Raw genomic sequence first — 14,285 nt, 5'->3', positions numbered from 1 at the left:
TCATTCTCATATATATATATATATATATATATAGATAGAGAGAGAGAGAGAGAGAGAGAGAGAAATATGGGTATGCTTAGTACCAAGCATAAATTTTATGCTTGGTAGTGATGTGTCACATCCCCATCCACTCATTACTCATGTGAATGTGGTCCCATATTTGAATGAGTGGAGGGAGGTGTGACACCGAGAGAGAGAGAGAGAGAGAGAGAAATATGGGTATGCTTAGTACCAAGCATAAATTTTATGCTTGGTAGTGATGTGTCACATCCCCATCCACTCATTACTCATGTGAATGTGGTCCCATATTTGAATGAGTGGAGGGAGATGTGACACCTCACTACCAAACACAACTTTTTATGCTTGGTACCAAGCATACCCATATTTCTCATATATATACTCATATACACACACACACACACACACACACACACACACACACACACACATACACTAACCTTTATTTTTATATATACTCTTAACCCCCTTCCTCCTGAGGGCGGTGGAGATGATCTCGCTAGCTCTTTAACGCTCGTTGTTTTCCCTCTTTTTAAACAGCGAGTCAGGCGCACAGAGAGTCGCAGGTTGATGGAGTTTCGGATTAGCTTCCATCATTATTTATTATTAGTAGTTATTTAGAGCTCCACAGTAGTTATGATTTACTTTCAGATATTTAGAGTTATATTTCATTTTGTAAAAGCTGAGTGCCTTAGTACTATTTTATTTGACTCTATGTATTGATATACTTCATATTGGTTTCAGATTGTCAGTTGTATTTCATTTTATTCAGTTGGAACATGATTATATTTTCATTAGATTCCCTCATTTCCTTTATCATGTCCATATTACTATCATCTTTACCTTATCTACTTTGTACCTACACTTGTTTATTGTTGATTCCACTAGAGAGATATTACCGTGATGGTAAAACATGTTTTTGCATGGTGTGGATGCATGTCAGGTTTGATATCCTTGAGTTTACCTTGGACTACAGCTTTATATGAAACCAGGGGCGTCATAATAATATAAAGTTGTAAATGCACAACTATCTTGTTGTAATATAATATGAATGTCGAACCCATGAGGAAAATGTGTGTCTGAAAATTCTAAATTTGGTCCTAGAAAAGTGTGGAAAAAAATGAGTGAAAGTGAACACGTAAAGATATAGAGAGCGATTTATCACAAAAAAAAGATAAAACAAGGGGGGAGAAGGACGAGATAAATAAAAGAAAATAAAGATGAACGAAAAAATAAAAAGAAATGAAAATAAATAAAGAGGAAGAAGTAGGAAGAAGAGAAAAATCAACAAAATAAAATAAAAAAAAGAGGGAAATCAAGAGAGAGAGAGAGAGAGAGAGAGAGAGAAATTAAATCAAGAAAGATTAAGGAAAGAACAAGTAGATAAGTTAGAAATCTAGAATTAAGACCACAAATTTATTTCAAATAGAATTGATAAACTAGTCACTTTTTATTATATTTTACTTTAATTTATTAATCATAGACAATCAAATCACTTAAGAAAAGCATAACCTATCAAAATTTTATCCAAGGAAAATCACTATTCATAAAAAAACAAGGAAATATATAGTAATTATAGAATTCATAAGCATAACCTTTCAAACCACTCAAGATAAACATAGATTATCAAATTCTTATTCTACCAATTAGTTCTCTAGTTAATTATTCTAAACATGATCAATTTATGCATAAAGAGAGCAATCCATAAACCATAAAAGAAATTCAACAACCTTGATACAATCTTAGATTTTTTTACAAGAATTAATTACTCATTTTATAATAAAAAAGAAAATAACATCTATACTAATAAGCATAGACGAATAAGAGGTAAATCTAAACTACAAGCAATAAAAAAAGAAATAAAAAATCAAAATATAAAAGGACAATAAATAACTCTACACTACAAAAGCATGAAATAAATCTATACTACAAAGCAATAAATCTAATCTACCAAACATTAAATAAAAATAAAAAATAAAATATTAAAATATGCAATTAAAAAAAAAAACTTATGTTGCATGGTCTTGACCCCTTGTAAGCAAATCTTCATATTTGTCATTACAGATAATAAGAAGAAAAACTAAAAAGGAAGATATAAGTTTTTACATATTGTAAATAAAAAGTTTACAATTTTAAAAAGTCTTTTCAACTAAGAGTGACACTTCTCTCCAAAATAGAGTTTTTACAAAGATTTTCACACAAAACTCCTCACTCTCTACCCTATTTATAGCTTATAGCAATCAAAAAGAGCCATTGGATTTGTCTTGAATTTTAAAAAACAAATCTTAGCCATTAAATGATTCTGTTACGAACTAATTAGTAGCTTCATTTAGCCAATCGATTAGCCAATCAGTTGGCTAATAAATTGGCTTTTAATAGAATTAATTCTTTTATTGACTTATTGACCCGATTTTTTCTCGATCTCTTAGGCTTTGTGGGTTTCCTCTTGACTTGATATTAGGATTCAATAAATGGTAAAAAATTAAGGGAATTCTTCTTGGTTCTTATTGATTAATTATCCATTACTTGTAAATTAATATAAGAAGTCATTATTAGACAATATATTTATTCAAATAAAATAGATAACGAGGGTATAACAGTGTAAGGGATGATCTTCTAAAGTCCTAGCAGGAGAAGACTCGACCGTAGACCTTTGATTCGTGAAAGGAGGTTGGCCCTATGCCCAGTTGTGATTTTTCTGGACCAGCTTAACGACGTCCCCATCCATAAAATTAGGCTGGTGGACAGTTCAAAGGACGTTGTAGCTAAACCCAAGAGGTATCTTGGGTAGCAAGTTTGCCATATTCTAACTCAAAGCACTAAAGCGCCTTGGTCCAAACTGCTCTTTTACTAGCATAGCCAAGGCTCTTCTATCCAAAGTATGCATATGCTAGATCAAAATCTATTCAAGCTTACATAGCCTTTAGATGGAGTTCGTCTAGTTGATGCTAAACCGGTTGAGAAACATAAACTAGGAGAGTTTCACCTAGTTCATTGAGATTAAAGCGAATTCCAAGACTGCACTAAGTTTTTCTCAACCTGACAGGATCCCATACAGGAAATCAAACTTAGCCAGAGCGCAAAATCTTGTTGCTAGGGAAAATGCCTTGTCCCAAATGCTTAGTCCTGGAAAGATAGGATGCATATGACTACCACACTCTATCCCTTTCGCAGCATAGAGACCCCGATCTTAATATGAAACACCACATAGCATGCAAGAGTAGTGTCACGAGGGTGTTCGACCCAATTATGAAAAACCACCTAGCATGATGGGCGACAATGTTCTTTTGCTATAGGAATGAGGGAATCATCCATGAAGATGGAAATTCATTACTAAAGGAAGAATTGATGAACCCTCGATAGACATAGTCTTTAAAGCCAACAATGGCAATTTGGTTGGGAGGAGGATTTCTTTCACGGAAGAGGCTTGCCGATATACAGATAACCACAGTTGCTTGCCTTATTTATAACCAGGAAAAATAAAAAATGACGCTCTAATTATGGGGTCAGCTGTTGTTCATGGTAATTGCATCGAGATAGGAGATGCCCCACGATCAAGACCTTGGGAACTATTGAAGATCGAGAATATTTTGACTAGATAAGAAAGGAGTTAGAGAATCAAATCCTCATGGTACATGTTGTAATTATAGAGAATATCTCACTAAAGTTGAAATAACGCAATGTAAAATCTTCATGATGACAAAAGTCCTGGCCGCACATTCGAGAGATTTGTATAAATGCTTAGACAAATCATGGGTGACATGGACTAGACTTGAATCTTATCTATTTCCAACCTCGAGCCAAGCTAGACTTTCATCTTAGCTTAGGTGTAGGGGCCACTGTTATGCATACGATCCAGATTTTTTAATTGGATTAATCAAGCCACTTCATGATGACATATTGACTTAATCAACTAGACATGCACTTTAACTCCTTAAGGTGTAGGACATCCGCACTCGACGTACAATTCAGTTATAGCCCATGGATGTGACCCGAAGTCCGGGGAGAACGATATGAGTCCATGATAACTGGTCTCAACACGTCGATTGTCATACTTTATCTTAATTCGGGCCTATTTCTCGAGTGGTCTGCCTTAAAAATGGATCTTATCCGCCATATACCATGTTAGGATATATCAATCAAATAACCAATCTCTTTAATTACCTACTTTCACAACTGGTCAATCCACACATGCGTCAACTATACTATCCTACGTCAATGAGGCAATGTCACATGGTAACACTTGCTGCCTAAGTAAATAACTTGTAGGCTCGGTAACTACCTAATGGTCCAACTATACACCGAAACATCCTCAGCCATCAGGATAGTAACACATGTAGAGGCTAATCAGCCCTAAGCAATCAACATAAATATCCATCGTACCTAAGAGAAGTTATGATGATGGAACTTTAACCTAGGCTTGCAACTACTGACTTGGGTTAAGGACTATCTTCCTCTAAAACCTTAACATATTCACCTATTGTTTAAGATCTTTTCATGAAGGACAAGCAAATGTCGTCAATCTGACGCTTTTTTGTGATCTCAGGCTAAGCCAAGCAAACTCAATTACACCTAGAAGCAAAGACCTACTTCTGTTCAAAGCTGATCGAGGAGCCTTCTATGATAGTCTAATCTTATAGACTCAATTCTGTAAGTTGATTTCGTGCATCAACAGATCTCGCTAATTATACAAATCTGTCAATTTAGCCCGCATCAATATGGTCACTTTTTGAGTTTTTATTGAAATTATACATCTATTCTAGATATTCATTTATCTTTCATATGTGTCAATGCATCATAGATATAAACTCATACATAAAAAATGTTTTTTTCTTAGAAACTTAAAATTAGGCTATTATTCGAAAACCACCTTTCATTTTTAATTTATACGTAAACCACTTTTAAAGTAGATTTTTGCTCCAATTAACCACCTTGAAGTAAAATTTTTTATTGAAACTAAAAAATACCCTTAAAAAGTCGCATTTAAGATAGGTGACTCACTTTCTTAAAGCTTAAATCTATTTAGGATATAAGTCACATACCTTAAGTGTTCATTTTTAAGCTTATTTTGATTTTTTAGTGAAAATTTGATTAGGAAGTGATTGATTGGAATAAAAAATCACTAAAGATGGTTTACATGTAAATTGAAAATAAAAGATAGTGTTTGTATAATGATTCTATATTAAAGATGATTTCCATGAAAAAAAAACTAAAAAGAGGTAGAAGACCCACCTCCATTTTTCCAGTAACAAAATTCCACTCCACTACCCCTTCCTTCTTATGCAAAAAAAAAAAAAGAAATTTTTGCAAGAAATTAACTTTTATTTTATAGATTAATGTCTCGTGTGATAAACATGGCTATTTATACGTTTGATTCATCTGCTTATTAAGAACATGTTATATTATATTTTGACACTCCACTTTTTTTTGGGTTTTTTGTTGTACTTTAAAGTTTTATGCTAAATTTGAGAGCTTTGAGTCGAAAATTAATTTTTTTATCAAATATTTAAATTATAGATTTATACTACATGATCAAATTACAGACTACAAATTTATCACTAGTGGTGCATATGGTCTGGATATAGCTCGATATTATACTTACCATATCTGTATTTGTTTATCAATCACAGATATAGATGTGGATACAAAAATGCTTCGGTAAGAAAAATTCATATCCAAATCCGGGAAAATCAGATATGGATACAGATATGCATGTAGATATATAAGCGGGTATACATGCAGGTACACAATAGAGATGAAAAAACTAGATAATATTGAAAAATAAATAAATATAGTTTATATGATACAAAAGAATTTGTTAATATATCTGTTATATTTGGAAAGCTAAGATATTTATCATCAAAATTAACCTCAAATCTATTGACCTAATAATTAAAATGGTTGCGACAATGTGACCAATATATATTTGCATATTTGGAATGCTAGTGTGCAACCCGTGCAAAGCACGACCCCCTATTTTTTAAGCACTGCATTTTGAACTTGCCTCCCTCTAAATTTTAACACATTTGATTTAATTATTATATGCTTAAAATTTAGAAATCATATCTACTCCTCTATACTTAAAGAATGATCCAAGTTTTAATACATTTGATATAGAAATCATATCTCCTCCTCTATACTTAAAGAAGGATCCAAGATTTAATATATTTGATTTGTTTTACTGTTTATGATATAACAAATCACTGTAACATAAATAATAACATCAAGTAGATTTGAGTTACTATTTATAATACAATAAATTACTGTATTATGAGATGTAATTTACTATTTATGCTATAATATTTATGCTAGCATGAACACTAAACAGATGCGGATATTTTGTGCAACCCTATTTATCCCACATGTAAAAGCTTGTTAGTACTGAAGCTGGTGCAGAGCTGTTGGTCCCAAACAAAATCAAATGAAGGGATAAAGAGCCAAAAATATTAACAACAAACATGGAGCTCTCTTGTTCTCTCCTCGATTCCCATCGACCCTTCCCTCTTCTCTCATCCCTCTCTCTCACTCTCTCACTCCCAACCAAACCAAGAGCAGCCCATCTCATCCCAAAGGCCCAGCTCCCAGATTCCAAGCCCACCGGCTTCGGCCCAACTTCGGAGCCCAGGAAGAAGAAGAATCAAGGCGAAGGCAGGGACAAAATCATTCGACGCTCTCCTATCCAAAAACCCTCTCTCTTGCAAGAAGAGCTTCAGCCTTCCGAGGGTCAGCAGCAGCAGAGCCCGAACGAGACTGCTTTCTTGCTCACTTGGTTGGGGCTCGGCCTGTTGATCTTCGTTGAAGGGATTTTGCTTGCGGCTTCAGGTATTTATTTATCTCATTAGGATTTGACCCATGTTGTTAATTTTGGTCTATGAGGTTTCAAATGTTTGGATTTTTGTTTGTTAATGTGCTTCCACTGGGTAAAATGTGAGCAATAGTATGATTTGTGCTAACTCTGTCAATATTAGTTTCACACAGTTGTCTGGTAGAGGCTAAGAGAGCTCATCCCTCGAAATTAGATGTGAGAGGGATAAACCCAAATCAAACTATCCATACATTGGGGTTAAAAGGAACCTAACATTTACATGGTAGGATCTTGACCAATAGTATTTTGATGGAGGGTTAAATGTAGTTATGGCTCTTGCGTAGGCTTTAACACGGACAAAAGTGAGTTCTATGTACCTCTGACACCATGATTTTTTGAATAGTCAGAGAAAGTCAAAGAGCTGGAGAAACCGGGATTTTATTTGGTGTTATTGGGGTTGTCGCTTTCTATAGTCGACATTGATCATCCCAACGAGAAAAAATATCGAACACTAAAATTATCACAAAGAATTGCAAATAAATGTTTTACCTCCGGTATGTATTAGGTGTAGCAGGAAGTGAGTGTTCACCATCAAACTATCCATATAGTTAATATGGGATTTAGGAGGGCTTGTCCCTATATGGGAGCTGTTAGAGGAAAATACCGAAATTTCAACAACCCACGTCAAACTATCCATATAGTTAATATGAGATTAAATGGACTCTAATATACCACCACAATTCTGCAGTCCTGATATCAACGTTTGCGTAGCCTTGTGGACTATGCAGGTTGTCTTTGTCACTAGTCCAGTCCTGGTCAAATACATAATACTGGTGTCACCACCACTTTGGCTTTGTACCGGTGCTACCCTAGACCACACTACAATGCCATTGTCATCACCTCATGATTGCAACTGGAAAGAATTGAATTCACACGGTCACTCTGATATCATTTGTTAGATACTTAGGGGGCTTGCTCCTAGAAGCTACCTGCTGGGCAGAGAGAATCCAGATTTTGATAAACATGCATCAAACTACCCGTATAGCCAACATGGGACTAAATGGACCCTAACATTTATATGATAAGATCTTGACAAATAGCATTTTGATTAAGGGTTAAATGCAGTTATTAGTAACTGCATTAGCTTTATCACCAACACAAATTAGTTATACGTGTCTCTGTTGTGCTGATTATTTGAATAGCTTAAGCAAGTGAAGAAGGAGAAACCAAGATTATTTGGTGTTATTAAGTTTTTACCCTGCATGGATGTTTATCATCTCAACAAGTACTGATTGAATACAAAAGTATCACACATAATTCCAAATAAATATTGTGCCCTAGGCATGTTTTAGGTGTAACAGGCAGTGCTAGTTTACAACATGCATCTCAAGTATAAGAACTGGTTAAGCTAAATGGCGATTGGAAATAGTGACGCTTTGGTGAATGAGCTTGTTTTGCTAAACCATAAATTTTAGAATGATAATATCTGTGAGAGAAAATACCTTAAAGGGAGGAGAAGAACTTGCATGAACAATGAGTAGGCTGCTTATGCTAACTTTAATGATATTGACTTGAAGAGTGCATTAGGAAGCTTCTCGAAGTAGAACCTTTTCATGGTTATTTCACCTGAAAATAGTTTTTTTTAAGTCTTACAAAGACCTCAAATTCGAGTAGCTGTTATTTAAAAAAAAACAGATGCAAGGTAATGATCCAACAAGGTCTCTGGCCTCTATGAAATTATTGACTTTTGAAATTGTTTATTGTAATCTTAAGAACCTGAAGTCAACTCTATCTGGTATTCTTGTTGTCTACAAAAGCATCTAATATATACAAAAATCATAATTCAAAATTAAATTGCATGGTATGTCAAACTCTGCAATACATCAGATCCATTAGGTCGACATCGTTTTTGTAACTTTGTAGTCTTTGTGATGCTTGAAAATATATCTAAGTAACATGAGTAACTCCTTTGACATGATCGTCCATTTTCTACTCTACTTTTGAACCATTAGTGTGAAATATTTTGATTTATTATTGAAGGTTAAATGTAAACATATCCCAAATGCCACAAGGGGTTGGCCACGTATCAGCCCTGAATTTTTTTTATTTTAATTAGCACTCAGACCTCTCAGAATCCAAATGCAGTAGATTAAATCTCTGTTAAACTGTAATTTATGCCTGTCACACGGTTGTCACATAACGTTCATTGTGTTGCAAAGATATCTCCTAATACTTCAATGTTGTCCAGAGAAACTCCCTATGTGCTTATTTGTGTTGGACATATACCCCTTATAATACATGTATCAATAACTGAGAATTAGCTCCACTTGGTCATCAGACACTCTTAAGTGCTAATAAAAATGTTTGGGACTAATATGTGGCTAATCTCCTATTAAACAAGCGCTGTATCTCCGATTAATCCTTTTATTAAAGTGAATAGTCATTCGGGATCTAGGTTTTCTTTTTTAATTTATCAACTGTTGCATGTTTTGTGGTGTTGCAGGATTCTTGCCAGAAGATTGGGATAATTTTTTCGTGAAGTATCTGTATCCTTCCTTCACTCCAACTGTTTTCTTGTTTGTGGGTGGCACCGTTGCTTATGGAGTTGTCAAGTACCTTCAGGGAGAGGAGATGAAGAGTTAGTTCAACATGAGACCATTATGACCTGAGTCGGCTGGATCTATCAGGTTTTCCAGTTCATTGTTTGTGTCGCATTTAGTATAATTATCTGTATTAAAATGTGATATGATAATTTATAGGATAAAGTAAATGAATCATCGTCACTTTCTCATGGCTAAGTCTGTTGACTTGCTGCATGTGTGATTTACTTGCTTATAATATGTCAATTTACAGGGGTAATACACTTTCCATTACTGTGTGATGCAGAATCTGTGAAATTAGGTATTGAATGGGATAAACTGATGACTTCTATTTTTGTTGAGATTTATCAAGAAAGTAGATAGGACCAAGTTTTCACACCTTTATCTGTTTTTTTACACTGACTATGATAAGTCTCATCTTTATGTACTTTTTGTTGAGATAAATCAAGAAAGTAGACAGGACCAAGTTTTCACATCTTTATGTGGTTTTTAAACTGATGACTTGTATTTTTTGTTGAGATTTATCAAGAAAGTAGATAGGACCTAGTTTTCACATCTTTATGTGTTTTTTACATTGACTATGATAAGTTTTCATATATCGGATTAGGATTTCATACCCTAAAGGCACCAACCACTGGAAAACTCCAGTTTAATTATCAATCACCATTCAACTTTGTTTTTTAGAGGAAGGCAATCCCTTTTGTATAAAAATGTTGCCTGACCACTTAAGAAACTAATTCTAGGTAAATCCAAAAGAGAGTTGTAAATAACTAAAAAATTTGTCTTTATCAATTAGGAATAATGTGAAAAATTCTAATAACTAAGTGACATAATAGATTCCTTATGAATCAAGATTCTAACTAATTGGAGACTGACTACTACTATTATAGAAGTTCCTTCCGCCTTGCTGGCTAGTTGCAACACCCCCCCCCCCCCCCCCCCAACCACACACACACAACTTTTGTGGGATTTATACGTGCACCTGCACCTGATGGCTAGTCTTTTTTTTTTTCCCTTCTTTTTGTGGGTTTAATTAGTTTCTTAGCATGCGCACCTTAAAGTAAATGATACTTTACCAAGTTGACCTGATATAAAAGGATGCGCTCAACTTTGAAACTGTTTCCTACTAAAAGAAGGCACCGTCCTGTTCACATCCCTCAACTCCCCCCCGCCCCCTTTTCAAATCAAGAATACACAACCATGTAGACTTCCTTACAGACAGATCCGATCTTGAAGTGTCACCCTTCCATAGAATTCATGTATGATATAATCAGATCCCATATCCATTCCTTGCTTCTGGAAAATTTGGTATTGAACTATGGCAAATCCCTGGGTAAGGAGAGAAAATGGTGTGAAGTGATCTTCCATCTCAATAAATTGTTGTGCGCGAAAGCCAAAACAACCGATGTGCTTTGAGGAACCAAAACAAACGTTGAGAGAAGGCCAAACAAACCAAAGTAATGCCACAAACACAAATAAACGATTTTAATGTGGTTCGACAAGTTGCCTACGTCCACGGGGCAAGAAAGGGATGTGGTTTTCACTAACAGAGAAGAAGATTACAAACTGAGATTACAAATCACTCAAACTAACCAACTAATCTCACCAATAAATCTCTAACTCTCTCCAAATAAAACCATAACCAATAGCTCAGAAAATACATCTTTTCTGTGCTCCAAATATCCCAAAACAATCCCAATCAAAGCCCAAGAAACCCTAAAACGTGTTTTGGTATTTATACCAAACACAAACAAACACAAATCCCAAACAGAACAGGAAACCAAAACAGACTCGAACCCGACTTACAGTCGGCCGCGTCAAAGCTCGCGGTCGACTGGACTAAACGACAGAATCCAGAAAACCATTACAGGGTTTGGCGGTCGCCCGCCGAAATCGTCGCGGTCGACCGGACAAAGATTCAGAATTTGTACCAAGTCGTGCATGTTACCGATCGACCGTGCCAAAGCTCGCGGTCGACCGGAGAGCACCCAAATGTCTGTCAGCTCCAAAAAATCTGTTCTTCTCCAATTTCTTCGCCAAATCTACAATTCTCCACCTCGGCGAAGTTTTCCCAAAACTGAGCCCGACTGCATCATAAAATCTGTCTACGTATCCTCTTGCCTAAGGAATCAAGTCTTCACGTAGTTCATTAAATAGCCTCCAAAGGCCCTCAATCAAATAGAAGAGTTCTTAACTCTTCACTAATAAATTTGTGGCTGATAGCACTCTCAATAGCACCAAAGTGAAACAAACCAAACACCTCCATCTGAGGTGAACCAACGGCCATATCTAAATCCAAACTATGTCCACCAGCTGTACTCGAATCAACCAACTCATTATCTGCATCCAAATCAACATGATCCCCAATCGGTGTCACATCAGCTGGAATCCCAAACAATACAGTATGATCTGGAGTATGTAGAGTAATCTCCACCCAACGTGGAGTAGCATCACACTTCACCCGCTGTGATATCCTAACGATCTGATCAACACTCTTCACTTACCGAGAGTCAAATGTGACATACCTGTTCAGAACAAAATCAGAGTCTCCCAATTGATAACCAAACGAGCATCTAAATCTCAAATGTACAATCGGATCAAATCTCACATCCGTGATGTGATCAAATGCTGGGCAACCAAACATCCGACGCAACCCAAAATCTAAAACAGCTCCACCAGATCCAAAATCTTCACACGCAGCAGTCGACAACTTATGACTAAGATGACCCAAATATGTCAAAGCTCCAAAACTTCTCTGCAATCCAATGCTCGACAACTAACACTCATCCTCCTCCAGCAAGGAATGACCCATCAAAACTATCATCTCATCTCGTCGTCCCAATGTTTCCTCTCCAATGAAGTGTCTCAAACTATCGTGAGCTCGACACAAACGCAAGGAAGGACCCTTACCAAAATCAAAACAACAGATCACCTTTCTGTCAATACACTTCCTCCATCTATTGTTGACTTCTAGGACTTCACACCAACGAGACTTGGTTGCAACCCACCAATCCCTAGAACAATCCCTAACCGCGGAAACCAAATATCGATTACCTCCTAATGATGGCTCTTTGGAAGGTCCCCAAATGCCTAAATAAACACCACTTAGAAGACCTCTCAATCGTCGAATAGAAGTGCCAAACTCCACCTCGGTCTCCTTGCTCATACCAATGTGCTCAAAGGACTTCAATATGCAGGTCAAGGTACTTCTCAATAATCCAATATCCCAGCCTCAACTCCTTATTTCTCTGCCATCTTTTTCAAAGCACAAACAAACCAATGCGGAACAAACAAAGAATAGATCCAAACTGAAAAAGAGATATTTTTACCTCTAACTGAAACCCTAACAAGAGCCTCCAAAAGATCTCACCTCGCACGATGAAAACGAGATACACAAATAGGAAAAATCCCACATTTATCACCAACTGAAGCCCTAGACAAACTTCCAAAGCGATCTACTCCTCCAATTAGCCTAAGTGTAGCCTAAGCTCTTATACCAATTGTTGTGCGCAGAAGCCAAAACAACCGATGTGCTTCGAGGAATCAAAACAAACGCCGAGAGAAGGCCAAACAAACAAAAGTAATGCCATAAACACAAACAAACGATTTTACGTGTTTCGACAAGTTGCCTATGTTCACGAGGCAAGAAGGGGATGAAGTTTTTTACTAATAGAGAAGAAGAGTATAAACTAAGATTACAAATCACTCAAACTAACCAACTAATCTTACCAACAAATCTCTAATTCTCTTCAAATAAAACTCTAATCAATAGCTCAGAAAATACTTCTTTTCTGTGCTCCTAATATCCCCAAAACAATCCCAATCAAAGCCAAAGAAACCCTAAAACGTGTGTTGGTATTTATACCAAACACAAATCTTAAACAGAACAGGAAACCAAAACAGACCCGAACCCGACTCATGGTCGGCCACGCCAAAGCTCGCGGTCGACCGGACAAAACGACAGAATCCAGAAAACCATTACAGGGTTTGGGGGTCGACCGTCGAAATCGTCACGGTCGACCGGACAAAGATCCAGAATCTGTACCAAGTCGTGCACGTTGCCGGTCGACCGGAGAGCACCCAAATGTCTGTCAGCTCCAAAAAATCTGTTCTTCTCCAATTTCTTCGCGAAATCTACATAAATTACGTCCTGACAACCACAAGGTGCATCTTGTTTTCCCAAAATCAAGATAAATCCAGAAGTGCCACAAATCTTATTTGGTAGGATCAATGTGTTGGGATTATGTCTTTGATTCTTTTTAACTTCAATGTTTTTGGATAAGTTCAGGAGGTTTGTATCCTATTCAAGCAAGGGAAATTTAGAGCTTGGGATGGACTTGGTTGGTTTCTCTATACGAGGTCATTCAATTGCCCTACACCAAGGTCAAGGGGATCAGAGTTAGATCTGAGTACGGACCCTTGCATCAATAGGCTATGGTTGAAGGTGTATGTTTTCTTAGTTAACAAATAAATCCAATTCTTCCAATAATATCTATGATCTTTCTCGTTTGCCTTGAGGGAGAATAAATCCCAACATCATGTATATAAACGAATCTGACAAAATCCCTGTATACATTATATCCCTTACCTCCCGAGTTTTCATGAAAAGAAATCTTGGTGCACGATGCAACGACACTTACATATACATCTTGACTCCTCATCAAGATACGTCTTCATGTGTCGCTCTTCTCTACGATCCATTTACAGAAGGGTTCAATGCAATATGATTGATTAGGAGCTGGGAGAAGAGGAAAAGAAATAATGAATGAAGGAATAATTTTCTGATGGTTATTCATATCCATTTCCTGCTTCAATATTTACAATAAAGAAACAATTAAAGGTTTATGGTTTTCCTCGTAAGG

General features: G+C 36.3%; 1 protein-coding gene across 2 annotated transcripts in view; it reads left to right on the top strand.

Moving 5' to 3' along the window:
- The window catches only part of LOC109822163 (protein LOW PSII ACCUMULATION 2, chloroplastic), a 10,853-nt gene continuing 2,969 nt past the window's right edge, over positions 6,402–14,285 (top strand). The window contains exons 1-2 of one of the 2 annotated variants that reach the window (XM_020388334.1): positions 6,402–6,840; positions 9,327–9,510. In XM_020388334.1, the coding sequence (XP_020243923.1) occupies positions 6,477–6,840; positions 9,327–9,466 (504 nt within the window). In that variant the 5' untranslated portion in view covers positions 6,402–6,476 and the 3' untranslated portion in view covers positions 9,467–9,510. Of the gene's footprint in view, positions 6,841–9,326; positions 9,759–14,285 lie in introns of those variants that run through there. The other variant, XM_020388327.1, reaches the window with a different exon arrangement.

The sequence above is a fragment of the Asparagus officinalis genome, chromosome 1 (genome assembly GCF_001876935.1).
Source record: "Asparagus officinalis chromosome 1, Aspof.V1, whole genome shotgun sequence".
Lineage (NCBI taxonomy): Eukaryota > Viridiplantae > Streptophyta > Magnoliopsida > Asparagales > Asparagaceae > Asparagus > Asparagus officinalis.
This window is presented reverse-complemented; position numbering and strand designations above follow the sequence as displayed.